Genomic DNA, 13135 nt, shown 5'->3' with positions numbered 1-13135 from the left:
AATCACATATGAAATGAAAACATCACATCCACGTGCACCAGCACATAAAAGTGCTAAAATTGTCCTTGTAACTAATACACCCGGATTGTATTTTGCTTGGATGATTTTGTTTTTGTTCTTGCTTCGCTCTTAAAGCACTTCGCTTTTGAGTGTTGCTTTGCCGGTTTTGGCTTTCTATAATATTTTCATTCATCAAAAAAAAAACTAATACAGCCAGCCACCCTTTGCAAAACTATTTCCTGGATAGCTATTAAAAGAAAAACATAAAAGATTTACTAGATCTAAAGCACGACAAAACCGCGCGACTTCAACAGAAAGACAGTGGCCGTAAATTTCTCAAGGCCATTTAAAAAGAAAATTGCTGAAAAATAAATAGAAGTAAACTAAAGACAAGACTATAATAAAACAGATTTCATGGCAAATAAGATAATTTCCTCTTCACATATATAATTTAGCAAATAAAAATGCCAAAACCAAAATGACATCAAAAGAGTCCCACGTGCACTTTGTGAAAAGAGAAAAATGTGCCCCAGCTATTATTAAAGTTACAGGTTGACTACAAAATCAAAGCAATAAGTACATATCCAACTAATTATTGCAAAAAAAGAATAGCTTTTATCTCTCTTCTAAAAGATGTCAATTAAAAGCAATGGATCACATAATGTTAATATTTTGCCATATGATACTGTCCACTCCAAACAATATTCATGTCCAATCAATAAGAACATTATAACCAGAACAAGAGCTTAAGAAGCATAACGTTATTATTTTGCTGTAAGTTTTTCAATTTGCAACTTACTTAATACCTCCCAACAAAAAGGGGTAGCAGAGAGAAAAAATGGGCATTTACTGAATACTACCAGTGTGTTACTTCTTCAAGGGAATGTTCCTAAATCCTACTGGGGAGAGACTGTCCTTGCTGCCACATACTTGATAATGTTAAAGTGGGAAATCCCACATTGGTTGTGTGTATGAATGGACATGTGTTTATATATTAGTTGGGCATCTCCACTTAATACCAATTGGTTTTAAGATGGAATCTAACATGGTATCAAAGCCTTGTCCATTCACACAATTTGAGTTTGGCCCGGCCCACGTGAGGTTTACGTGAGGGGGGACTTTGTTGCTCGGCCCGTACACGCTACGCGTGAGGGGGAGTGTTAAAGTGGGAAATCCCACATTGGTTGTGTGTATGAATGGACATGTGTTTATATATTAGTTGGGCATCTCCACTTAATACCAATTGGTTTTAAGATGGAATCTAACAGATAAATAGGCTTCCCTCACCTATATTAGACAAAAAAAGCCCCATGGAGACCCTCAATAGTTTCTATCCCCACGTCAGAACCTCTAATGGACTCAAACCTAGGGTATCAGGATGCATTGCATTTGTTCATGTTCATGTTCATAGCATACACGGAGACAAGCTAGATCCCCGAGCTACCAAATGTGCTTTTCTATGTTACTCATCTACTCAAAAAGGATACAAGTGTTACAAGCCTTTGTCCAAAACAACTCACATATCTATAGATGTTACATTTGCTGAAAATACCCCTTTCTTTTCTAAGTCTCATCTTCAGGGGGGAGATTTCAATGATGGAAGATGGTACTTGTGAATCTTTTGAATCATTGTCGTAAGTTGAGCTTCCTAGTGTTCCAGACCGTGTTACACCCGAATCCTTTGAAATAATTAGATCTGAATCACTCAAATTATCCATGGAACTAGAATCATCTTCTATCCTAGTAAGTGTCAATAATAATTTTCCAAGATTTTCTCAAGTATATTCAGGAAGAAAGGCCATTCTGAAACTGGCACAAGTCCAAAAATCCGACTCAAATTCCGAGAATGAAATCACTGTTGTATATTATCAATTGTTGAATGAGATATAGGAAAACATACTCATTGTCTAAATTACATATCAAAATCAAACAATTAACAATCCTAATGTTCATATGTTTATCCGGGACACCACAAACAAGTTTCCAGTAATCCTAGTTTCACTTTGATCACAGTTCTGCAAAAGGCTCAAAATGACTTGCTGAAACAAATAAACTAAGTGTAAGCATTTAATTTAAGCTACAAAAAGAATCATGGCTTGCGCCATTTGCAACCCAACTAAAGCAAAAGGTGCCCCATTCTGATAGAATCTTCACAAGCATCTAAGCAAAGAGAAATTTTTAGATGCCAGGTTACCATAACCCAAACAGATTCATACTCCACTCACCAAAATTATTAGAAAACTAGATAAATATAAGTAACATATGACCTGAAACTCAATGATGAATTCTGTGGATCGGTCAGCAGCAGCATTTTGAGCTAGTATATTGCCTTCGCTTTCTCCAGAGGATTCCGAATATGAAGTTTCATCATCTTTCTCCAGATGGACCTGATCAACCCTTGAAGCAAGGTAACTGCTATTGCTTCCCAATGAAATACAAGAATCCAAATATTTCCCATTCTACATCAAATTTTTGTAACATATCTTAGCATTTCGTCTAGAATAATTTTTTAAGCTCTTACAAGATAAAAAAGTGAAAAAAGAAGGTAATACCTTGATGATAACATTTTTGAATTGCAACTTTTTCCCACTTCCAACATATATGACAGCTTCCTTGCTAGGGGCAAACAAATTATGTCCCTGTTTATCTCTTAAAAGCAATGTTCCACCTTGGCCATCATAGATAAAATGGTCAAATCTTTCATTGTCAACAATTAGTGGTCTTAATGGAGAAAGAGAGGTTTCGACGGAAATTTGCCTATATAAGGAGTTGTCCAAAATAAGTGGATTAACCACATTAAAAGGGTTCTTATTTTCCTCATTCGGCATTGTATTACCAAGTGTAGGAATGAAAAACTCAGCAACAGGCAAAAGGAAATCAAGTGCAACAAGCAGTTGTGGCCGTTGAAGACAGATGGAAATCAATGTTGAGCGCTGACCAAATTTGGCATCAAGCATAAGCATTGTAGGGGTTGGTTTGATCTTGCTGTCATGCAACTGACGGTTTTCATCATCAGCTAGAGAGCCATAAGGGCCATAACCATTATTCTCAGGATTTCCTATTGCCAATCTAAATTCTTCTTTTGTTCCCTCCCGATCATCAATCACAGTAAAGCTTTTAAGTGTTGCTGAGAGAAAGCCTTCCCCGAGATTATTAGACTTGTAGAGAAGCCAGGCACCAGCAATCTGCATGACAGCAGGAATACATAAACAAAGACTTCAGAAAAGTTCAATATTTTAATTTGAAAAAATAAATATAAACATTGATCATGCTATAATACATCTTAGAACTGATACTAAATATAATCAGATATTTGACATGGTGATAGAAGAAAAGGCATGGAAGTGCTTCCAATATAGCCTTAACAGCAACCTTGACCAGTCAGATCTAACAGTTCTTTCTCAAACATATATTTTCCCACGAAGTTCCATGTGAAGTTCCATGTGACGACTGACAGGCTTAGAGGTACAGAGGAATGTATACAAAGATCAACAGAGTTGTTGAGATCAAAGCACAAAGGCCTCTCACGGAAGTACAAAAGTACCGAATGAATAAACCTTAACTTTTGGCCCAGTAGGACTGACGGATGGGAGGAAAGTTCGTGTTTAAATAAGCTGAAATCTACGTCCAAGCAAATTAAGTTTGAAACCCCAAAGTTTTCACAATCATGCTGCTTTATTTTTTGTGAAGTAAAGGAAATTTGAAAAAAGCTGTTTTTTAAGCAAGACCATTAATCTTTTGTCTATACAATAGAAAATAATCCGTGCCATTAATTCTTTGTCTATACAAAAGAAAATAATCCATGCCATTCTCCGCAATTAAACATTTTTGAACTTTAAAAAAAGAAAAATGAAAAATCAACCCAACAACGAGGAGAAAAAGAATTTAGCAGAAGTAAGACAACAGCAAGGAACATGTCTCAATTTATATTTTTTAAACACATTTTCAATAATGATTATCAAACAGCCATTCTTCATGGTTTTACGAGAAAACAGTTATTCAACAAACAATGTAGGTTTCTCCAATTCCAGCCAATGCTTTTAAGCTTATCAACTTTAGCCTGCCCTGATAATAATGCTTAGTAAATTCGATCGATATATTGAGAAACAGGAAGTAAGCACCTACCTAAATACAACCAATAATTAAGAGATTTAAGATGGTAATCAAATGAACATTACATTTGTGCCAGCACTGCATAGAATAATAAAACATCAATAGAGATAATCACAGACTTTACACTGACATCGGCTAAAATTGCTTTCGGAAACATGAGAACATGGAAATTAGAAAGATTAGCTAACAAAGAATGTGAAAGATTTTGATTGCTGGTAAGAACCTTGAGAGAGCCACATCACAGAAGCTAGATATTGAGACAGGACAACCCTTCTCTGTATAAGAACTCTTATACATGAAAGTTCATGTGTGATTCAAGCCACACAAGTTGCAGCTAGGATCACAAGTTAGATATAACACAAATCCTGGACCTGATCTTTCATCCTACACCAGTTAATGACGCGGTAGAAGTTTTAATTTTTTCATCTCATTTTTTCATCAATGTCGTCGAGGCTCGTCCATAGGGTTGTGCATTGGTCAGCTCGGTTTGGTTTGATTTGTAATCCACCGAAACCAACCAACCGAAGTTCCCAAAACGCACCAAACTGAACTATAAGTTTGGATTACATCAAACCAAACTGAAAAGTTTGGTTCGATTCGATTCGGTTCGGTTTAAAAGCCAAATTTTTCATTTTTTTATTTTGTACTTTTTATTCAAAAATTAATTTGAACATCAAAGAAATAATTGTCTAATAATGTTCCATATATGTTTATTAGCATATTTATCTATTGTATGAAATTTATTAACTTGTGTAAACTACAATTTAAGATGGCAAATGGAGCTTCACCTAGCAGCTTAAACCTTCATGTCTAAGTTGTTTCATGTCTTAATTTGCAAGATGGACATGCGAGATAGCTATGTACCATCTTGACATAAGTGTATTGGTAGCTGCATATTACTAGCCTTGCGAGTTAAGTTTGACGTATTCTCATATTGGAGGGGTTTTCTATATTAGCACTGTTCGGATGATAAAAATATAGTTGGAGCTTCACCTAACAGCTAAAACGTTTTGCTGAATTGGTTATTTGACATTGCAAAGAGTCTATGATCTGAATATCTAGAGTTTGATCCTTGACAACACCATTTGGTTAATTAAATATTTGAGCATGACCTTATGTGCTACAGTGCTTGTTTGTTTACGCTTAAAGCCCGATACGAATTTTCATGCCGGATGTGTTAAGATAATAGAACTATAGTTAGAACCTCTGCTAACAGTTTAAAATTTTGAGTAAATTGATTATTTGACAAGAACATAATATGAAGGTATTATTCCTGTATATATTTTAAATTTTTTAAGACTTCTCGTATATATATATATATGTATATATATATATATAAACAATAATATATGAGATTTAATATTTCTCTTCCATCTACTTTATAATACTTCAACAGCTATCAAGACAATGGATACACAAGGCAAGTAAAGTAGATAGAACTAAAAGGTCATTGTGGCTGAACTTAATTGTTCCAAATCGTTACTACAGAGAAAAAAACTGCCTTATGAAAAATGCTAAATCCGCAAAGTACAAGCTATCATGATTACATGAAATGTTACCTGTAATGTGGCCAAAGATGCATCTCTGGTTACTCCACTATGTAGGCTCAACTCAACTAGATTAATAAGAACAGAAACTTTCATTGAAATCCATGCCTCCCCATTCTGGACCTCAGATTCAACACTAACTTCATTCTGAAAGTCAACAGCTTCTATCATATCAACAGAGGATGCCACAGAATCATGGTTCAGCGGGGGAATTACACGTGGAGTCTCGGATATATTAGATTGGGAACAGTCGGTAATAATCTGGTACTCCCTATTTGATAGAGATGCTTTCAACTCTTCTATCTAATGAAGCACAGAGCCAGAAGCAGGTAACCAATCATGTTTTCTCATTAATTTTAATTAAATGACTACTAATAATGAAGAAAGTATGTAAAAAATAAAAGACTTCTGATGAAGACACCTATTTAACATTTTAATACCTTGACTGAAGCTTCAACACTTGGTATTTGATGCAGTAAGTCTCGAAGTGACCTCCGAATGCCAATGGAAACCCCTTTGACATCTTTAATTATACTTTCACCCAATTCCAGTCCAGAACCAACATTTAAATTGATATCATCAACCTACAACTCAAATGAAATATATAAGTAGGCAGGTCCATAGAATAAAATGATTATGCCGACTGTAAATGGGAAGGAATCACTTGTGTGATTATATTAGGTTAGATTGTAAAATGAACTCAAAATTATTTTATTGGACCAACAAACTAAGAAAGATTACATCGCAGAGCTTATCCCTTCATCCTGATTTACTTCTCACCTGAATCATTAATATTTCCAAGTGGATAGCATTAATGTCATTTTTGCCACCTTGAAACCAATGAAATGTGTTCTGTATGGTTATGTGAACCACATCAAGCTTCAAATAACTGTTTAGAAATTCAGATAGTTTACATATATATGTTGGTCATTTTAAAGTGAAACAAACTTTCTTGAGCCTCTTTGTAAACTTACTCAGGACTGTCTGTTCTCCTAGGCATCAATATTATTGGCTTACTAAGTGACAGATCCAACTTCAGAGCAGGTAAACCTTCAATTTCACTTGTAGTAAATGACTTCTCAGAATTTGTCATCTGATCTTTCAACTTAATAACACCCTTTGGGTTGTTGGGAACAAGACCCATAAAGTAACTAACAATCTGCAAGTCAGATATGGAAATAACATAAGAAATGATAGAAAACTGTGAAAGAAAGGTTAAACACATCAAATAAATTACCTCCTGTACAAAACGGTTCAAATAAACAATCCGAACTTCCGAAAGCTGTCCGAGAAGGCTATATTCATAACCTTCATAATCTTCATCACCAGTACTGAAAGATGTAAAAACCAGCTGCATAATAATTAAAGTTTGTAAAACACCCAAAGTATAATTACAAAGAAGCTTGAGAAGATGGAAGACGCTAGAAAATATTAAAAAGCAGCAGATCAGAGACCTAGAAATATCTACAATGAAATGTGAAAAGTGTGATTGCTCTTAAAAAAACATCAAATACAGACAAACAAATAACTTTATTAAAGAAACCTAAATGCAACCATAATATTTTGTTATCTAAAGAAACTAGTTAGCAAGAAAAGTTAATAATGATTTCCATTGCATACGGGAATAAAAACATTAAAAGAACTTAAAAGAAAAATAAATACCTGGACAAAAGAGCTTCCCCCAGGATTTCTCATATCACATATCCAGAAATAAGCATGATGCGTAGGAAGACTCTCATCACTTATTCTTAGATTTCCAAGAGCTGCCTTTATACTAAAAGAGCTTGGAAAGACCTTGTTACAGAAAGTAAGTTTTTTTCAAGGAAAACCATAAACATGTAACTTGCAAAAATATGAGGGCGAATAAAAAAAATAAAATCAAACCTTGATATCTGTAAGTAAATTTTCTTGTAATAATGATGCTAGCTTCATTTCATTTTCATTCATTAAAAAAATTTGAGCACGAGTCATATTCAATATTAGATTGAAGATAATTCGAGATTTTCCCTTTCCTAGCAAACCCTTAACAACAGGGTCCTCACTGGTCGCTACATTTCCATCACCAACATTTTCTGCAAAATTAACCACTGCTGGTGAATTATTATCACCAAGAGATTCACTAGTTCCATCATCAGCATTGATAGAATCCACAAACTCCATAATGGCGAGAATTGTGGGTCTACGGCAGAAAAATGACAATGTAGCTAGTGTCACTGAAACCTGAAATAATTGTTTAGAAAATAGTCAGTCAATCAAGCACACAAGTGAAGACATTGCAGCAACTCTAACAGGAAAACAACCCACCTGCATATCAATGTTATTGTACAGAGATGAGTTCCGGTCATAGATAACTATCTGAGCTTTCACAAAAGTGTCCAAGGTATTAGTTGGTTCAATGCCCTCCGTCCTGTTTTGAGCAGTATCACCAGGTAATAAACCAGGAATTCGAACAAAAACAGGAGGCTTCAACAATGGAATTTCAAATGGAAGTGAACTTTGGGAACTCAAATACTCAGGATCAACCAAATTTTCTGATGCCTCGTAGAACTCATCCTCGCCTTCTCTAGGAGTCGGCATACTGTTGTCAAGGTTTTGTGGCTCATCAAGAGATGAACTCTCATCTTCGCTTCGTATGAATGATCTTGCCAGGAAAGTTGGACGAGAAATAATGCTTCTAGAAATTAAATCTTCAATCTCCAATGATTTCAGAACAGTGCCAATAAACATGTCATTTGCTCTAATTGACAGCTCAACCTGAGATCATAATTCAAAACCTCTTAAGAGAGCAACATAAATATTTGCATGAACTAAACTGTCATTCCATGCCAATATACCTGGCCACCAACTGCTCGAAATTCAAATAAAGGATTCTCTTCTGCAAGAAGGACCTTTAGAAAACTCAGTTCATGCTACAAAAAGCAGCATATCTATCAGATTTCAAGCAGTTCCATCAGGGATGCCAAAACATCTATCAGATTTCAATGGAATTCCTTTTGTACCTGGTTACTGTAGTTGACACAGATCTTTAGTTCATCAAGAACCCCAGTTAGAAAAACACGTTCCATTCTCAATGCATTATAACTGTTAATTTCGTCATTCAGTTCCATTTCTGACTCATCAGCATCCAATGAAGTTTCCGAAAGACTAGTAATAGGTGCAGAACCCTGCTCACAAATGGGTAATGAGCAATGAGTTATTACCCTAAAATGTTTTGCCACAAACAACCAACAGCACAAGGACATGAAAGAAAAACACATAAACAGATACTTTCCCACTGTTCTAAGCATTTTTTTTTGGAATTTAGCTTTCAATAATTACTTATTAACGTATATATTTATACAATAAGTGATTGATAAATTTCCTAGAATCGCTATGCTTGGAAGAACTTTGATTACCTGATAAAAATAAATAGTGAAGTTAATGCTACAGCCACTAGGTTAATAATAAAAACTTAAATTACCATATAAAAAGAGCATGCTTTTGACACAAGTCAAATGCTGCAGCCACTAAAGAGAGAAACAAATGTGAGCCACTTTCAAGAAACATAAATGCTTTCCAACTTTCTACCAATCTATTTCATAAGAATTGTCAGACTACGGACAGTTTTCAAGCGAAGATGCCGCAGTATTATATAGAAAAACAAAGTAAACCTGATTGAATTAAATGTATGACTTACTGAAGCACGGTATATGGCCCCCTGCAAGCGGCTTTGCCAACTTCGCCGCAGATCATCAGAATCACACCGCAATATTAATGCATTTGCATCTTCTACAGCCTACGCGCAACAGGAATATGAGGTGCTATTCAGAAAATTACTCCAAGCATGCACAATATGGCCTCAACTTGTAAAGACAACAATCACAACCTTCTTAATGGAACGGCCAGCATCAGAGATAGACAATACATGTTGCACACCACCAAGCAATTCTTCTGGAACTAGATGTATTTGTTTTCCCCGTAAGCTACAACATGAGTATAAAATATGTGCAAATCAATAACATCACAAATCAGCCATACCACATGGAAATCCGCTTAATAGTAAAATGAAGACCTCATTTATCCTCCTCCAAAACCTACAGTAGGTCCAGAAGAAGAATATTCTAATTTTTCTCTTATACACTGATGCATTGTCCAAATTACTGGCTTATGCCATACAATTCTTACTAATGTCCTGCTTTAAATTTTAATTAATAAAAAATTATTTCCTTAGTGGCAATTTCAGAATTTACAATGTCGTAGATTTGCACATGTTTCTGCTTTTCCTATCTCAAAAGTAAGTGAATAATGAATTGTAAATGCCATGTTCCATGCACTACAGCCTGTAAACAACTTTCTCTTCAAACAAATCATAACCCATATATTATAATTTTCTCCATCCATGGAAATGAGTGGATTTGAACTGCATTAAGTTCTACTGAATCATTGAAGTTATCAACGAATACTTATCTTAGCCATTAGCTCCTTACTAGATAAGGAAATTGTATATGGAAGAGTGCACCTTAATTTAATCTTTACTATGATGCTCTATGGCCTAAATAAGGAGCATGTGTCTTCTTCCCGGTGCTCATTTCTAATTTATTCTAACTGGAACTTCGATGATGATCAAATAACAGTAGAAAAATGCAATTCCCAAAATAAACCTAATGCTGATACTTGGAGCAGCAACAAAAAACAAACAATAGTAACATAACAATTTGGAGCCACCAGACTGATAGGTCATCTAGTTCAATAACATACAATTTAGTGTAAATCATAGATCATAGGTGTCAACTTCGGTATTTATTTCATTTTTTATGTGCATGTCAAGATGAATTTCTATGCCAGGCCCATATAAGAAAATTGAAAAGAGCTCATTTCTGAACCTGATATACTGTTTGTAAGATCTAGAACCAGGAGTTTCCAGTATATAAAGAAAAGGCCCAACTAAGCATAGATAGCGACACTGCCACACAGCTTCCCTATTTCCCATCCCCTGTCACATAGATGTAAGAAAGCAAAATCAAAAGCTGAAAGCAGCAACACAATAGTCAAAATTCCAACCCATTTTGACATTAAGGAACCAGAACCAGAGATATGAAAGTAACCTTTCGTATAAGAAGCAGCAACCACCCCTCAAAATCTGCTTGATCCCAAGGTCGACTAAAATTTACATTTTCAGCATCTTCAACCTGAAAGATCTTTACTACTTGCATCAATCGATGATATCGTGCAGGAGAAAAGTGAAACCTTAATGAAGGCAATCGCACAGAAAGTCTTGTTGAAGGATAGGCTGGGTTTTCTAGTCGAATCTGAATATGACACACCACAATATGAACTATATGACTTAACTATTCATTAAATGTCACAAAACACATGGGCATATGTGCACCACACATGCAAAAAGCAAGTGCATATAAGCAATCATAAATCAACTACATGGAAAAACAAATATGTTTACCTGTTGTAGCCTTAAGATTACCCCACACTTATCAATAACAGGCAAGAAGCTAATATCACTTAATTGTCCAGAATCGGTAGAATGATGCAAAGACGTTTGACTCCAGTGGTAATCACCATCAACCAAAAAAGCACAAACATCACTCAAAACTAAATCAAACTGCAAATACAGGTCAAGCACCTCTGATGATCTCTTTCCGCAGTCATCCTGTATAGATTTGAAAGAAATATGAATTTAAGACATTATCCTAAATTTTAAAGAACAAATATGAGGATTAACCTGTGAGCGTATAACCAAATTTCCCAAGTCTAGCATAAGTTTTGTTGAATGAACGTTGTTAGCACGAAATTCGGTAGGAATTGTGATCTTTGGAGCCGCAATATCCAAATCCAACAGAAACCTATCAGCATAAAATTATAAATGTCAATTAATGTGGACATTTAACCTAGTTGAATGGGTTCATATGACTTCACATTCCCAAACTACACCCTGATGGTTAGTAATAAAATGCAAAAACTCGCATAGAAGTAGGGCTACACATCAGTTCGGTTTGGTCAGTTTAATTGGCAAGATAATTAAAATCGAATAACCAGTCAAAACCAAATCAAACCGAATTTATGAGTTAAACTGAACGGCACTAAAATATATTGATTAAGTTTGGTAATTCAGTGTGAGATATTTTAAATAAGATAAATAAATAAATCATAAATTACAGTCAGAATAATAAGTAAATAAACATATTAATTTAATAATATATATAATATATCGGTTCAATTTGATTTATTTAGGTTTTTAATTTAAAAAACCTGGCCAAACTAACCAAAAAAGTTCAAAAATAAACTGAACTAAAAAGTTAAAAATAATGGCCGAATAGAACAAATAAGGTTTGGTCCGATTCAGTTTTGCACACCCTAAATGAAAGATTTTTAAACTGTAACAACATTTACTGTGAAGCTTTTGAATTTACAATTTATCTGCTTCGCAAGCTTCCAGAAAAATCAGAACAGTAATATCTTGCCCAAGTAAAATGACATTTCAAGACTCCTTAATAGAACAAAACATAAAGATCTTCGAAAAATGCCATCACTAGGTGATCGTGAATAATGACTAGGTGAAAATATATTTTAAAATAAAGCGAAATAAGATTGGGAGAGAAAATATTCAAGGGAAGATAAAGTACACCTAATTACAAAACTAAGTTAAGCTTTCCAAATGAACAGAATATCAGCTCATGATACTCCACTGGAAAAGAAAGAAAATCTAATAAAGAATCTAAAAAAATTGAACTTGAGAAGTTTTCAGCAACACTCCATGCTTTTATCTAACTGGAACAAAAAAAAAAGCAATTAACAAACCTTGATTGATCTTTCAATGCTCTGTTCACTTGTTGTTGAGCTGTGCGCTTGACTCCATCAATCGTCATCTAGTTACCAAAACAAGGGAGAAGACATTAAATCAATAATAGAAAGCAAAAAACCAAATCCCACAACCCCATTATAAAACTTTACAGCGCTTTGTTTTAGCCAGACGCACCTGTTTGATGCATCAAGTGTCTTAATGTTATGAATTCATTTTATGGTTAGAGGTATTCTAAGAACAAGCAGCAGAAGAATCCAACAACTGACAGTGAAGATACATAGCTGCAGTTTTATTTCTACTACTTATTATTCTTATTAGATATTTTCTTATTTAGTTGGTTCCTTATTTAGTGATATTATGTTTCTTAGTTCTTCTCTAATTAGGAGTCTTGCTTCTTCTTTAGTAGTACTATATTTTTCTAGTTCTATTTAAATTAGGAGTCTTGCTTCTCAAGGCCAGATGTAATATTTGTATGGCTGTGACAGTATATTAATAAAATTATCAAAGAATTTTAAACCATCTTAAGAAAGACAGCTCTCTTATTAAGAACTCCCGGGTAGGCGTAGCTCCCCGCTTTAGCTCCAAGAATCACCGTAGCTCCACAATGCAGTAATTTCAAGGAAAGAAAATCTTTAAAAAAAGGTCATTGCCCAATGACTCAATCCTCGTCTAGGAGTCT

The 13135-nt window shown here is 34.7% G+C and overlaps 1 protein-coding gene across 1 annotated transcript in view; it reads right to left on the bottom strand.

Annotated features, from left to right (window-relative positions):
- LOC126673249 (uncharacterized) overlaps positions 1 to 13135 on the bottom strand; it is a 50428-nt gene that overhangs the window by 21146 nt on the left and 16147 nt on the right. Inside the window, exons 15-33 of the mRNA XM_050367325.2 lie at positions 12453 to 12520; positions 11377 to 11497; positions 11098 to 11304; positions 10745 to 10948; positions 10523 to 10632; positions 9526 to 9622; positions 9337 to 9435; positions 8660 to 8824; positions 8495 to 8569; positions 7965 to 8414; positions 7545 to 7880; positions 7323 to 7454; positions 6898 to 7011; positions 6635 to 6819; positions 6441 to 6549; positions 6101 to 6244; positions 5673 to 5963; positions 2553 to 3185; positions 2268 to 2459 (exon numbers count right to left, since the gene is read on the bottom strand). Of these exons, the coding sequence (XP_050223282.1) occupies positions 2268 to 2459; positions 2553 to 3185; positions 5673 to 5963; positions 6101 to 6244; positions 6441 to 6549; positions 6635 to 6819; positions 6898 to 7011; positions 7323 to 7454; positions 7545 to 7880; positions 7965 to 8414; positions 8495 to 8569; positions 8660 to 8824; positions 9337 to 9435; positions 9526 to 9622; positions 10523 to 10632; positions 10745 to 10948; positions 11098 to 11304; positions 11377 to 11497; positions 12453 to 12520 (3732 nt within the window). The remainder of the gene's footprint in view (positions 1 to 2267; positions 2460 to 2552; positions 3186 to 5672; positions 5964 to 6100; positions 6245 to 6440; positions 6550 to 6634; positions 6820 to 6897; positions 7012 to 7322; positions 7455 to 7544; positions 7881 to 7964; positions 8415 to 8494; positions 8570 to 8659; positions 8825 to 9336; positions 9436 to 9525; positions 9623 to 10522; positions 10633 to 10744; positions 10949 to 11097; positions 11305 to 11376; positions 11498 to 12452; positions 12521 to 13135) is intronic.

Source organism: Mercurialis annua, linkage group LG3, assembly GCF_937616625.2.
Source record: "Mercurialis annua linkage group LG3, ddMerAnnu1.2, whole genome shotgun sequence".
Classification (NCBI taxonomy): domain Eukaryota; kingdom Viridiplantae; phylum Streptophyta; class Magnoliopsida; order Malpighiales; family Euphorbiaceae; genus Mercurialis; species Mercurialis annua.
This window is presented reverse-complemented; position numbering and strand designations above follow the sequence as displayed.